Genomic DNA, 14898 nt, shown 5'->3' with positions numbered 1-14898 from the left:
AAAAGATAGACGGATAAAGGAAAGAAGGAGGTATGCAAAAAAAATTTAAAAAAAGACTGATGAAGCAGCTGGAATTGGTGAAATGTAGTGAACTCATTATCTTGGCCAGCGTGGCGAAAAGGAAGAAGTAATGAAAGAAGAAAGGAAAATGTGCGAATAATGATGAGCAACTCACCACCAAGTCCTGCCTGAAGCAACCTGCTACCGACAAAAGTCCAGTGGTTGGAGGTTTTCGGGAGAATGATAAAGGAGGAGCAAGTGATATCTCGCGATTGCGCACTTAAAACATTCGGTCACTAGAACTTCCGTTCAATGACGGGACAACACACAGTGTGACTCCCGATTCGCGGGATTTCGGTTGTTGGCCGAACCTGCAGCTTGCTGCTTCGGAAGTCTATCGCGGTTCAGCATCTAACATGTTGCTCGCGACTTAATCACACGTGATTAGCGAACACTCGAGATCCGTGAACATCCTAATATCCGGTTCAGGATTTCGTTGAAATCATTAAGTTAGTCCTAAAAAATAGAAAGAAAAATAAAGAGGCGTAAATATAATTATATTAGTATCTACGTTTTAAAGATAAATATTAATTAATTGAAATGCATAATTAAACATTATTACTTTTGGATTCATGTGATCTTAGAACACACGTGCTTCATTTATGTATAGAAATATGTGAGATTTCACAATAACACACATTTATTTCGTACCTCGTTCAGAGGATTAAATTATTGACTCTTGTACCATTCGATTATATTTTACATTGAAATACATTTCCTGGATTTTAAAGTTAATTATAATAAATTATGCAATGTATTCCATAATAATGTAATTGTATAATTAAAAATTAAAGAAGAGAAAATTTGCAACTCTAGCGACCTGTTGCATAATAATATTAGTCTGTGCCTTGAGACCACTGAATACATTTCGGGAAAATAAGGAGTGAATTATTAAAATATTGTTATGAATGTGTTGTGACTTCTGTAACCAGCTGGAAGAGAAACAATGTTCTTGTGGATTATATCAGTGACCACACTTCGTCTAATTTTATCGGCTTGGATTGTTCGTGCACTCAGCGCACCGGATGTAAGGTAAGTAGTCCTTTTGTAGCCGAATGTAGTTCCATTATTATAAGAACTTACAAAATAAGTTCGCTAATTATCATACGCTTAACTGAAGGACATATAAAATAAGACATTTATCATTGCCTCTCATTAAATTACATAATTTTTATGCTTATTTTCAATTATTTTCTTTCGCATTTTTGAAATATATTCGTGTCGGACAAGAGAATGTTTTTAAAATGATTTGAGATTAAAAACAAAAAATACAGTGACACGGACTAACAGTCTTAATAAAACTATTGTATATCTACCCCAATTAAGAGTTGTGTCTTTGCCTCAAGATAAGCTTTTATCAGATTAGAACTAACATTACTAGCTCAATTTTGGATTATTTTTACAACCAAACCTGTGGAACCGGTCTAACTACAGATGTAAGGCAAGGTCTTGATTTTTCTGTACGTGATTATCCGCACATTTGATTTCGATATTCGACTTGACGATCAGACCTTCTTTGGTATAGAAAAATATTAGTAACGGAAATTCAATTTAACAAATATACTTTGGCATTATTGAGAAACCATAACACCATAATTCTTGTATGTGGTCAAGTTCATTTTTGTGATATGTAGTTCGAAGGAATGCTAATTAATCGTTGAGGATGAATAATTATATTGTTTGGCGTCTTCATTTATACGAAAATCAATATGCTCCTATAGTGATGCTGCGTATAACGACACAACGAAAATGTGACGGCTTTAATCGAATGATTGAGAAGATTGTATTCAAGGAATCCGGACATCTTAGCTTGTGTTCAACATGAAATCACTAGTAAATATGTCATTTCGTTTATTATGCCATTCATGAATGGTGATATCTATGGCGGAATACGTAATTTCTTTTGCTATACTATTATATTATTAGCACTATTCCATATATGTACAGAAGTCCTAACATTCCTCGATTGCTGGTTTAAATACATTAGAAATATATAAAATATATGTGAAATGAATGTAAATGAACCTACCAAATACTGTACAAAATTAATGAAAACATTTTTCTTTGAGCGTTTTGTCATTTCCAATCGTGAATTTTTCTTTTCATTTTTTGTGTAGTAACCTTGGAAAGCTGGATACGTTTTCGTACGTTTTTCTTGTGAATGAAAAATATATTGATCTTAGCTAGTGAATACTATTTTTTTCGCCAATATACATTATCAGTGCACTTTTTTTTAAAAATGTTTACCCGTTATTCTTCATACATAAAAAGATATTCTATAATACCTAATTATACTCTTATTGTGTATCAGACAATTGTGACTGTAAAAAGCTTTTGAAGTTAGAAAATACGAATACTAACATATGTGATACTTCTTCATGCAAAACAGTAAATTATATTTATTTATAAATAAGACTAATATTGATAGCATTGATTTGTTCACTCTTACCATGAAAAGTTAATATACATTTTATGTAATAAATAATTCCCTAATACAAAACAAGATGCATTAAGCAACATTTGGCAGAGAATTGGAAGGAAATTATTTAGACTGTCAAACAAACGCGATACACTCATTAAGGCCGCGTTTGTATTGTTGCTTACTGCATGTATAGTCTTTATATCTCATCAACTCTCGAAAGTCTTTTCAAAAACCATTCTCTGAAAACAAAAATTTTCATGCCTATTTCACAAACATGAAGAAATTTTCTTTAATTTGTATATATAACAAGTATTTGACACATTCTTGTTAATTTTAATAATTAAATTATAAATCATAATACATAAATTTTCGCGCGAAATTATCAGATTAAAGACATATCTCTGTAATTGCACCCATTGCAAGCAATACAACTTTTTTGTTAAATATATATAACATAAAGTTGAATATATATACACAGGGTGTTTCAAAACAACACCGACAATGTCTGAGAGGTGATTCCTGACACCAAGATAAGAGAAAAAGTATAGACCAACCTGAGTGCACAAATGCTTCCTTTCGGAGTTATAGGCTGCCGAAAACGTGAAAAAAATGAACTTCAAACGTCCATAGCTCCAAAACTATGGGACCTACCGTAGCCGGGTCAGGACTTCACTGAGAAACTAATATGTGCACTATCCAAAAATACCTGTTTCAGAATCCTAAGGTACTCAAGCAGCAATTTTTGCAGAGGGAGTTTGCCTAGGGTCATATAGCTTGAGGTACTCACCAACTACATCTATAAGAAATGTTGCGAAATTACCGCAGGATTCTGAAGCATGGATATTTGGATAGGGCACATACTAATATCTAAGTGAAGTCTTGACCCGACTAGGTAGGTCCCATAGTATTGGAACTGTGGACCTTTAAAATTCAATTTTTCATGTTTTCGGCAGCCTATAAATCCGAAAGGAAGCATTTGTGCACCCGGGTGAGTCTATACTTTTTGACTTGTGTTGTTGTCTGGAATCCCCTCCCAAATGTTGTCGGTGTTGTTTTAAAACACCCTATATATATATATATATATATATATATATATATATATATATATATATATATATATATTAATATCGCATGATTGTTCAATAATGCTACAATTTAAAGAAATTCTCAAACAAAATATTATTTAAAACCGAATTGAAGTAAACCATTTTGGTTTGTTAAATTAGATTTACAACACATTTATTGTTTATATTACATTAACATTTAGGCCTCAATAACACATTACAATAATCGGAATAGGATATCATATATTTAATTTCCTAATGTCCCCTGTTTAGAGAATAAAATAATCTCAGTGAAGAATAATTATACCAAAACTTGTATGTACAGCAAACCTTAATTTTATATATAGATGTAAGGGATGTCAGTGGCGGAGAGCTCACGTCTGGTGAGAGGGCACCTTAGTTCGATCCCAGACTATGCCATTCTGTGGTAACAGCACCGTGCTTGCGGGTATTCTCAGAGTTTTTCGGTTTCCTCCTACATTCTCATTCCACCAATTATTTGATTCCATCTCATTTCATATATATACAGGGTGTCTCAAAACTGCACCAACAACGTTTAGCGGGTGATTCCTGACACCAAGATAAGGCAAAAAGCATATACCAATTTCGGTGCAGAAATGCATCATTTCGGAGTTATATGCTGCCGAAAACATGAAAAAAAAAATAAATTTTAGAGGTCCATAGCTCCAATCCTATGGGACCCACCATAATCAAGATTTCACTTAGGAACTAGTATGTGTCCTATCCAAAAATACATGTTTCAGAATCCTGCGGTGATTCCGCAACAGTTGGTATAGAGGTAGTTGGTGAGTATTTCAAATTATATCCGCGAGCAAGCTCCCTCTATAAAAAATGTTGTTTTAGTACCGCAGGATTCTGAAACATGGATATTTGGCTAGGACACATACTAGTTCCTGAGTGAAGTCTTGACCCGACCACGATAGGTCCCATAGGCTTGAAGCTATGGACCTTTTAAAATTTATTTTTTCATGTTTTTGGCAGCCTATAACTCCGAAAGGAAACGTTTTTGCACCCAGGTTGGTCTATACTTTTTGCCTTATCTTGGTGTCAGGAATCACCTTATAAACTTTGGCGGTGTTGTTCTGAAACACCCTATATATATTAGCGGTTATCAATATATTTTTACGACTAACGACTAGAAGTGTAGAAAATTGGGTAATGGATGGAAGGAAACACTGATGTTAAGTTTCCTTGCAACAGTTGAAAATGAACAAGCTCCAAAAACCAATGAAATTAGAATAGAAAAAAAAATGCATCCTATACTCACACCTTTGTGAACCCTATAGAAAACCATAAACTTTTCAAATAAGTAAGCCCAGAACTTACAGATAATATTAGGTTTACTAATGCAGATCCTGACGCACGGTGAGGATACAATTAAAAGAGAAATGGATAAAAACAAAACAGTATTCTAATTACTATACGTCCACCAGGACGCATGTTTATCAAATGCTCTGCTGATGCTAAGCTCCTGGACATGGGAAACAAAGTTAATTAATTTTAAGCTCACCTTTCCGTTGCTATCAAATTGAATTGAATTACAATAGTAAAAGATCCAAGGAACATATATTAAATACACAACTTTTTTGTTTATATTTTGAAATGTAAAAGCAAACATATCTCTAGAATCAAGAAACAAATGCATTTTAAAAACTTTCTTTTTCGATAGTAGAAAGAATGGTAGTATAATATGAGTGTTAAATTATGCTGATTGGTTTCACATTAAAACAGTTTTACGCAAATGGCCTCCCTGATTGTTAAAAGTTATCATTCTCGTCTTCTATGCAGGAAACGTGGATTCGATTCCTGATGAGTGTTCATAGGGCTCAGTTTCTGCACTAAGCTCTATGTCCACGTTTCTCATAGTCTACGAGTCGAACACAATCTCCAAACGTCTAAACAAGTTTAAAACACTATTTTAATGAGTACAATCGCTAGCAAGAACTGCATACCACTCTGTATGTGTATATTTTTCAATAACTTCGAAACGAATGGATCATTTAAAAAGAAACACTAGCTTAGAGCGAATATTTCATCATCTGTGCAGACATGTCAAATTTGTAAGTTACTGCGGGGTAGGATAAGACACGAACCATATTTGGGGTCATTTTCTCCCCCTCACATGTTGGTTCACTGGGTGTGCAAAAGTTACCATTGTTCTATTCTGTATATTCTGCCTCATGTTTCAAGTGTCGAGGTAAAATAGAGTCTGAACTACAAACATTTGAAATAACGTAAGAAAGAACATCTATATTTTTCTAAAAGTAGGTTCGGCACCAACGGCCCTACCTTAAAAAATAGGCCTAGTAATCAAAAGGTTCAAGAAAATATTTTGACAGCTAGAAATCATGTTTCGATTCGAAGTATATTATGATGACGAACTGAGTTAATCAAGAAATGAAGCAAATCATACATTTTAGGATACATTTTTATTCGAGTCTGGCTTAAACATACTTGCGGGCTGGACGCGGGCTGTGCGCCGCCATTTGGCCATCAATGATCCATGCAATAAGGATAACTATTTTCAAACTGGTTGATCTGTTCCTAGTTATAACAAACGAAATATTTGTATTATTTTAAGTGGTGATTGTACAAAATGATTTGAATATATGGGTAACGAAAGCATAGTATACTGGTATGCAAAATCAAAGGCACAATGGTATAGGAAAGTATTTCATTGCAAATACGGTACTGTTACACGCCAAACGATACAATACAAACAAAAAATAAACATGCTTGTACCACACAAACTGAGGAGAATCATCCTGATAATCTGGAGGACGGTGCAAACATTGACCATGAGGCAACCTCGCGCCACCAAACTACCGGCACTATACCGATTTCTTTTTAGACGGATGAAATCTTATGGTCGGATTCCATGAAATTATATTACTTTATTATTGTATTTTCTTAGATACACATCGTGGATCGGTCTATCGGCTGAACTCAGACTCATTTGTAAAGATAACGTGCTTCCACTGAATCTGGATACCGTTCCATATCGGCTTTTTTCTTTGCACTGAAGTCAATGGCCTTCACTGAAGCCCTTGAAAAGAGAAATCATTCATGAATCCGTTAAGATACAGCACACCTTGACACGGTTGGCTGTCTTACCGCAGAGAATCTTGAAAACAGTTGACGTGTGTATGTAATGGAGTGGGATCTGGGAGAAGTAACTTCCATCTCGCAGATTTGTAGCTCTTGAGCAGCAACAAATCTTCCGGACTCAGACATATCCATGGGACTTGATTTCATAATCGTAACAGAAAACTTTCCGAGATAGTGAAAACTCTGGATAAATCTGCCTCTTTCAGGGCGCGTCCATACCACAAATCGCTTCGACCTGCTGCATAAATGCCGTTTTTCAACCATGATAACACAAACCAAGCACCGCACCAGCACTTAACAATACATTCATATGGCACAAACATCTTCTTTGTTGAACTGTTTTTCTTGCCTTTATTCTAGACGAAGAGACACTTTGACTATATTACGTCATTATTATTAATCCATCCATTCTACATTGATGTTCATTTGTTTGTTCTTTCCTCAGGAGGTACTCCATTTTAGGCCTTGTATCTTCAAAATTGCGCAATAAATTAGTCCCTCCGATGTTGCACATGTGTGTCTTGACAAACAAAACTATTCTCAAAATGGAACATATCTTTTATTCAAAAAAAAAAAAAAAAAAAAAAAAAATAGAGAGTAACATAAAATAGAATGATGTTCCTCAGGCGGAATTTGGTTTTTAATTAACTATATTCTCCCCTTTTACAAAGTACAGAAAACATTCATAATTGTAGTGATATTAACAGGAAAGCTTTGTCCTTCTAGAGCAGCGTTTCCCAACCTTTTTCAACTTGCGGTACACTACGGGTGTAACTTGAATTCTCGCGGCACACTCATAGATATTATTATTATTTGCAAATATAAAATACCATTGTATTTTTTTTTCTGTGATTACTGATCTCCTTCTCACAGAGATGAAAGCTTGATCACTGGTTATTCCCTATGCTAATTCATTATGCTTATTTTTATTCTAATTTTAAAATAGAAAAAAATTGCAATGAAATATAGGACTCAGATTATTGAAAATACGCTTTTTTTTTCGAAAACTGTATCCAACCTTTCACTAAGAACGAAGATCACTAACGAACGAGCAAACAAATGTCTTGTACTTTTAAATTTGCTGTTTTAACCAAAATCGGTGCATATCATTGCAATCACACAGCTTGCGATGCGTCGAAGTCAAAACACAGCTGTTGAACTAAGTGTTGTTCTGTCATTTACGTGCGAATGAGTGTCCTACGAACGTTTACTTGACGCGTGCCGTACAGATGCTTCCATTTCTTGGTGTTAGTATGGCTCTCAATTGAAGCGTAACATAGCAGCTAACCGTAGAAACGTATACGAGCCGAAATACTGTCTGCTACACAGTAATAGATGTAGAATAATATATTTCAATTACAGTAATTTTTTACATGGTAGAAATTCATAGTAATGTGAAATACAAAAATATACATTTTTTCCTATGTCTTGCAATTTGATTGCTATAGGATTAATAATTTTGATTCGATTTCATCGCGGCACACCAGCGGTCCATTCGCGGCACACCGGTTGGGAAACGCTGTTCTAGAGAGAGAGAGAGAGAGAGAGAGAGAGAGAGAGAGAGAGAGAGAGAGAGAGAAAACAGTTACTCAAAATTTCTTCTGAGTTATATTTCCTTAGAATTTTAATACAGATTAATCTTTTAACTTTACAGCACGATAATAACGAAAGCAAAAGCAGTAATTGTACACAAAGATTTTGTTAACAACTTCGCGGAAGTTCGTTATCTTCTTTATCTTCTTTCCAATAAACTTCACGTTCGAAACACTTCTCAGATATGTTGAAAGTAACATTTGTAATATTAAAATGTTCGTTCTGTCGTTCTCAGTTAACAAAAATATTAATTAGTTCGTTACTAGTAAAATTCTACTTGGGTAGAGTTGATCTTCATTAGAAGTAATATTTACTTTAGAAGCAAGTTCAGTGACAAAATACACTTTGTATCACAGAATATATTGTGAGAAATGTAGTTAACTAAACATTAGCATGTTTTCTGTTATTATTAAATATACATTAATATTTAATTTATCAACATTAATATTTAATTTAGGTAATTTATCAACAATAATATCTTTTTAATAAATTGAGTTTACACGTTTCAAGCACAATATATTGGAATGTCGACTACTCTTAATGTACAGCTATTAGCTTAAATAGAAAGATAAAGCATAAGTTTTGCAATATTCAGATACACATTGTACCTAAATTTATTACAGTGCAATGAAAGCAGGTTAACACGCTAAGTATTGCTCCTCTTGTCGGACTACTGCCACCTTCTTGCCGGTTCCTCGATTACATGTTGATACTAGGTCTTGTTTTTGGAGGCAAAGAAGTAAGTCAGCTATTTCCACCTTTTCTGGTTGTGAAGCATTGTGATTTTAGAAAGTGTGTCATGGACCGAAACAGATAGTAATCCTAAGGGACAAGGTCAGGACTATTTGCTCGATGTAAGATTAGTCTGATGCCGTAAATTTCTCCGTAATTTTTGCTGTGTTTTTTCGAGCCGAGTGGGAGTTTGCGTTCTCTTGTTAGAGTAGGGCTCGCATTCGGTTCCAAATACAGGATATTTTTGGCGTAGTGTAGCATACACCCGCTCCAACTATTCGGAATAGTGGTCTGCATTGATGATATAAACGTTAGGAATGAACTCGAAGCGAATTACACTTTCGTAATTCCACCACACACAGAGCATGACTTTATACTCGAAACGGATCTGTTTGACGGCCGAATCTGGAAATTAGCAATTGCTGAATAACTGTTTTTCACATTTAGATAATAAAGAAAAAAAAAACTTTATATCGCATGTGACAGTCAGTTTTAGGAAATAATGTACATCATGCTGATTTTGCGGCAGTTGACAGTACACATCTACTCTCCTCTGTGCCCGAGCTCGGATCGACTGGTTAAGGCAGAATGCGGCAGCTGCGTTTGTGAATGTGATACATTACAGTGGACTGAGGCATACGAAGTTAGTTTGACAATCTTCGTGTTCTGATGAATGTTGTATTTTCCTTAACGGCTTGTCATATCCTGTATCCTCTCAGAATCTGTATTCTGTATGATTAGCAGCAACCAAACCTTGGAGGATCTTCGACAGTTTTACACTCTACTTGAAACATCTGGAACCAACAAGTTGCCGTGCTGTGGTTTATTGAATCTTTTACTTTTGTATCGAAAATGTCTTTGGTCGCTGTTGTAGCGTTATGCCCAATTTATAATTCATATAATAGGAGTTTACATATCAGATGTTCTTGAGCACTCCCTGTTACTGCCACTAAAAACTAGGGATGGGGAAAAATGTTTTTTGTAAAAACCTGTTGCAACTTTCTAGAAAAAAAAAAGACAAAATACGAAAAACCGACATTTCAGTTTTCTCCAAAACCGGTTCGGTTTTTCACCTAAACCGGGTTCGGTTTTCTCCAAAACCGGGTTAGTTTTTTCATCGAAACTAGGCTCGGTTTTCTCAAAATCCGGTTCAGTTTTCTCCAAAATCGATTCGGTTCCTGTTTCTTCAAAACCGGTTCGACTTTCACCGAAATTGGTTTCGGTGATAACTTTTGGAAAACACATAAAACTATTTCTGTGGAAACAGAATCGGTTTCCGGAGAACAACGAAACACTATTCTGGTTAGAAATACAACCAATTTTGAAAAAAAAGCGAAACCGGTTTTAAAGAAAACCGAAACCGGATCTGGTGAAAAAATGAACTGGTTTTGGATAAAACTGACACCGGTTTCGGTGAAAACTGTTTTTTAATTTTCAAAAACCGGTTCTGGTTTTCCTAAAAACCGAAAACTGAGAAAACGGTTTTCGTGCCTACCTCTACTAAAAACTAACTGAACGTACTGACGAAGTGATTGCCTTTGTGTTAAATAGTCGGCTTACCTTATTATCTCCTGGGTCTGTTTGATATTTTACGTACGGTCGATCACGGCGCATACACGTGTTTGCTGTTTAGGTTGTGAAACTCTTGCAAGATTTATGCCTGAAATTTGTACAACCAAAATTCTTAATTTTCTAAACATGACTATCCGTTTTTCGTGTCATCTTGACTTTTTTTCTTTAAAAAATCAATGTCGCATTCCTAATGCATCTTAATATTTTCTTTTAGAATATTCAGGAATAATATGTTTATAGAACATGTAAATATAAGCGTTACATTATTTTTTTTTCACATTCACATACGAAAGTTGGTATCATAGCCATTCTGATGTTAAAGTCCGTCCTGGGCTGCTCTCAAATTTCCTACTGACTTTCTCTATAGGATTGTCATCAATAAACTCACACCAGATGCTTTCCTTAAATACTTTCAAAAAGCAAACGATTTTGAATCCTAAAAATAATCACTACAATTATGCTTAGGTACCAATTTTGTCGAGTTCATGACTGTAATTTGTAAAATCATATGATTTTTTTTGAATTTATAACTGTAATATTGCACTTTATATTGCAACTTTGTTACGAGAAAAGTATGCTATCGGTTATGATGATGGCTCACCATAATGGCGCAATGTTTCTGTTACTTCACTGTAACCTTTCAGTGAATTTCACAATGAGTAGTGGACCTGACTATGTAAGGACTTCACTATGTAAGGAATTTCACAATGAGTAATGGACCTGAAGTAAATTGTGAACAAGATGTGTTTGAGAGCTCCTTCGTGGCTAAGCGGTTAGCGTACGGGAGACCCGCGTTCGATTCCCGGCGGGAGCTCATGTGGTTTGGATTCCAAGTTAATCAGTAGGTCCACGTCTTATATAGCCTCGTTGCTGAAAAGGGACGTTAAACTCAAAATCAACTCAACTCAAGATGTATTTGATGTTTTTCTCAGTGTGTAGAAAGAGAAAACTTAAATTTTAAAGTTATTTTTAATGTTTTATTTGTTAATAAACTTGAATAAAATAACTTAAAAGCGATAAAAAAAATAGATTCTATAATTTATATTTGTACTTGTATTTATATCTATATTTCTATTTTTTATGGCATTTTCTTTCTTAGAAAAGTATATATGGATGAACACATTTTAACAATAAGGATTGTTTAAATCGTGTTTCATTTTTGCATGTATGATATCAATTAAGAAATAAAAAGCTCGGGAGACTGCACTAAACTTCTCGCTCTAAATACTTTCAATTGAATCACGTTATGCTAAAGTTATTAATGACATACTTATTTATGAAACATGAACAAAATTATATACGATTTTATTTTAAAAAAATGTTAAAACAAAACCCTAAGGCAAACTATCCCTTATGAACTTTTTTTTAAAAAAAACTAAGCCATATTTTAGAACCCTTAATAAAACATTTAATTATCAAGTAGGTACAAAATCGAATAAGTTATCAATTTCAGCTAATTTATCGCATTCAATGCATTCAGGTATTTATTTTGCATTTAAACTTACTTTGCTTATTTTCAGGTTTAGAAGTTCAGATGATAAGACAGAAAATATATTTCCTTACAGTCTTGTAAAATGGACACAAGAGACGTTTTGGAATTAGAGTCATTATTACGAACGAAGTTTCCTTTTCTGGCTATTATTTTTCCTTACAAGAACCTGATCAATTTGTGTTAATATAGCTGTTCAACATATTGTAAACCACCCGATAAATATCTACGTTAGGAAAGCTTCTGTGAATGCAATTTTGGCATTTTTTAAAAAATCAACAATAAGAAGCTTTCTGTCCCCGAAAAATGAACAATATTTCTTAAAAAAGAAAAAAGCAAGCAAACAAAACAAAATTAGGGGAAATGAATACTTGATGAGGTCTGCTAAGGAGTTTCTGGCAACGACACGACACAGGGGCTGTTATAAGAGGATAATAGCTCGAAACATAGAAGCCGCCAATATATGCAGTGGAAGGAGAGAAACAGCATTACAACGAAGGACTAGCTAACACCATCCACAAATGCTAATCCATAGAAAATGTGTGGTTGCACACGAACCACAAGCTCTAAAGAAAGCCTATGCAGCTTATGAACAGGATTCGCGAAATAAGGAACTCTAACACGAGGTCAAGAAAAATTTGGTAGAAATCATGGGTACAAAGCTCTTAGCAATAGACTAGAACAGCGTTTCTCAACCTTTTTTACTATGGGGCACACCAAAGTACGTTTCAAACTTTTGCGACATCGCAGCATTTAATTTTTCCTAGATGCAAAAATGCAAATACATTTTTTTTTAAATTATGGAAGGACTATGAGATACAAATCTCACAAGCAAATTACGTAAGACTATTGAATACAAACATATTACCATAAAAGAAACTTATGACTCTTAAGCAAGAATATAAGAAAGAACCATTACCATCAGAAATAAAGGAACACATCAAACTTAAAACTAATGAGTTATTAGTCCCTTGCGATTTTTGCAAAGCATGTTGGACGGACTATTGACAGACACTCTCATGTACAGTTTCTTTCTTTTTTCTTTTCTTTATTTTAAAGACGTTAAAAGCAAATTTTCCAGCTTTAAACTTGGAAGACAAGTGAATCTACAACTTCACGTAGAATCTAGACCACATAACATCCCACCGGGAATTTAACCAAGTGTTAAAAGCGCGTATAATAACGATATAGCAACGAGGAATTTCACCAGACAAATTTACGGATAGCAACTTTAAATATAGGTACTGTTTCCTACAAGACGAGAAATTTATTGAGTCTCGTGGACAAATCTTAGTCTTAGTTCACCGAAGTCTTAGATCTCTACTACATTTTAGTGTAACGTGATTCATAATGTAAAAGCTAGAACTGGATAAAGTAATTATACGAACTTAATGAAGAATATTTATCAAGAGCATTTCAAGATGCGCAAGCTATTATATATATAAAATATACTCTAATAACAAATATGGTTGAAATGTTGTTATATTGCAACGCTAGTGCACCTCTTGTGACACGGAAGAATTTTCATAACTTCTAGATGAAAATAAGAAAAATCGGGGCGTACATTTGGTACATAAACTTACAAAATGAAGTGAGAAAAATCGAGACGAGACTTCTACGTAATTTACGAGACGAAACGAGAAACTGTATTTCTCGTCTCATCTTGTACCCTGAGCAACATTAAATGTAAGTCATTTCACTTGCTTTTGCATTGTTGCTTTTTTATTGTTGTCGATTCCTAATAGTTATATCATAAATTAGGTTTGCAGAGTGTATTCTGAAGTTTGTTAACTGACTAAATAAATAATAATAATTATTATTATGTCTGTAATGATATATAGAGTTTTATCTTAAGTAATTAATTTGTTAAAGGGCCGCGGTGGCTCAGTGGTAGAGCGTTTACCTCTGGTGCATGGGGTCCCTGGTTCGATCCCGGTTCACGCCAAGTGAACTTTGTGGTGGACAAACACCGTGTGCGTGGGTTTCCTCCCACTTTCTTCGTTCCACCATTTCACTCATTTCTCATCACCGTCTCCTTTAGCCTAGCCGGCATAATCGTGGAACGTAAAACTTAAAGATTTTGTATTTAATTGGTTAGTATTTAAAAAATAGCTTAAAACTTGTGTCCCCTGTTAAGAAAACCCAAACTTCCCGTTACGAAGTTCAAATCACATTTTAATTTGAAAACTTATACGTGTATTGAGGGAATCAACAAAGAAAGGAAGAAAGGGAAACTTACAAAATATATTTAACATGTTAGACAAAGCTCCTTCATATGAATCTCTTGGGCACCAAACGGGGTAATTTTAAGATTACAATTTTTCAGGAGAGAATTTTGGAATTTGTCTCATATAAACTGCATCAAGAGAGTGTTACTCACTATCATCATTAGAAAAGAATGTACTAGAACTACATAATTATGTTTTTTGTTTGTAATTATAAAGAAAATATGAATTTTTCATGAACTTTTGAACTTCAACGTTGTCAGCTGAAGAATTTCCATTTTTTAGTTATATCACGTGTTATTTAAACACTTGATATGTACCGGCAGTGGTGCCCACCCCCCCTCATGTCCATGACGCACCCCCCTAATTGTCTATCCGTAGGCGTTCTTCCATGAAAAAAAAACTTTTCGATTAATTTTTACACCCCCTCAAACATATTTATATAGATTTTTTACCCCCCCCCAAATCTTTCAATGACGCAATTTGCATCATAGCCCCCTTTGTGGGCACCTCTGCGTACCGGTGTCACAGGGATTTTTTACCCCTGGAAAGTTTTACCCCCTGGAAAATTTTACCCCCTGGAAATCTTTACCCCCTTGTCGGTTCCTGGTA

General features: G+C 34.6%; 1 protein-coding gene across 1 annotated transcript in view; it reads left to right on the top strand.

Annotated features, from left to right (window-relative positions):
• The first annotated feature begins 352 nt into the window (after positions 1–352).
• The window catches only part of LOC145687983 (glycine receptor subunit alpha-2-like), a 1333907-nt gene continuing 1319361 nt past the window's right edge, over positions 353–14898 (top strand). Inside the window, exon 1 of the mRNA XM_081761626.1 lies at positions 353–1092. Coding sequence (XP_081617752.1) covers positions 1007–1092 — 86 coding nt within the window. The 5' untranslated portion in view covers positions 353–1006. The remainder of the gene's footprint in view (positions 1093–14898) is intronic.

This window comes from Thermobia domestica, chromosome 6, assembly GCF_964235325.1.
Source record: "Thermobia domestica chromosome 6, izTheDome1.hap1.1, whole genome shotgun sequence".
In the NCBI taxonomy this organism is placed as follows: Eukaryota; Metazoa; Arthropoda; class Insecta; order Zygentoma; family Lepismatidae; genus Thermobia; species Thermobia domestica.
Note: the sequence above shows the minus strand (reverse complement) of the source record. Positions and strands in the feature narration are given on the sequence as shown.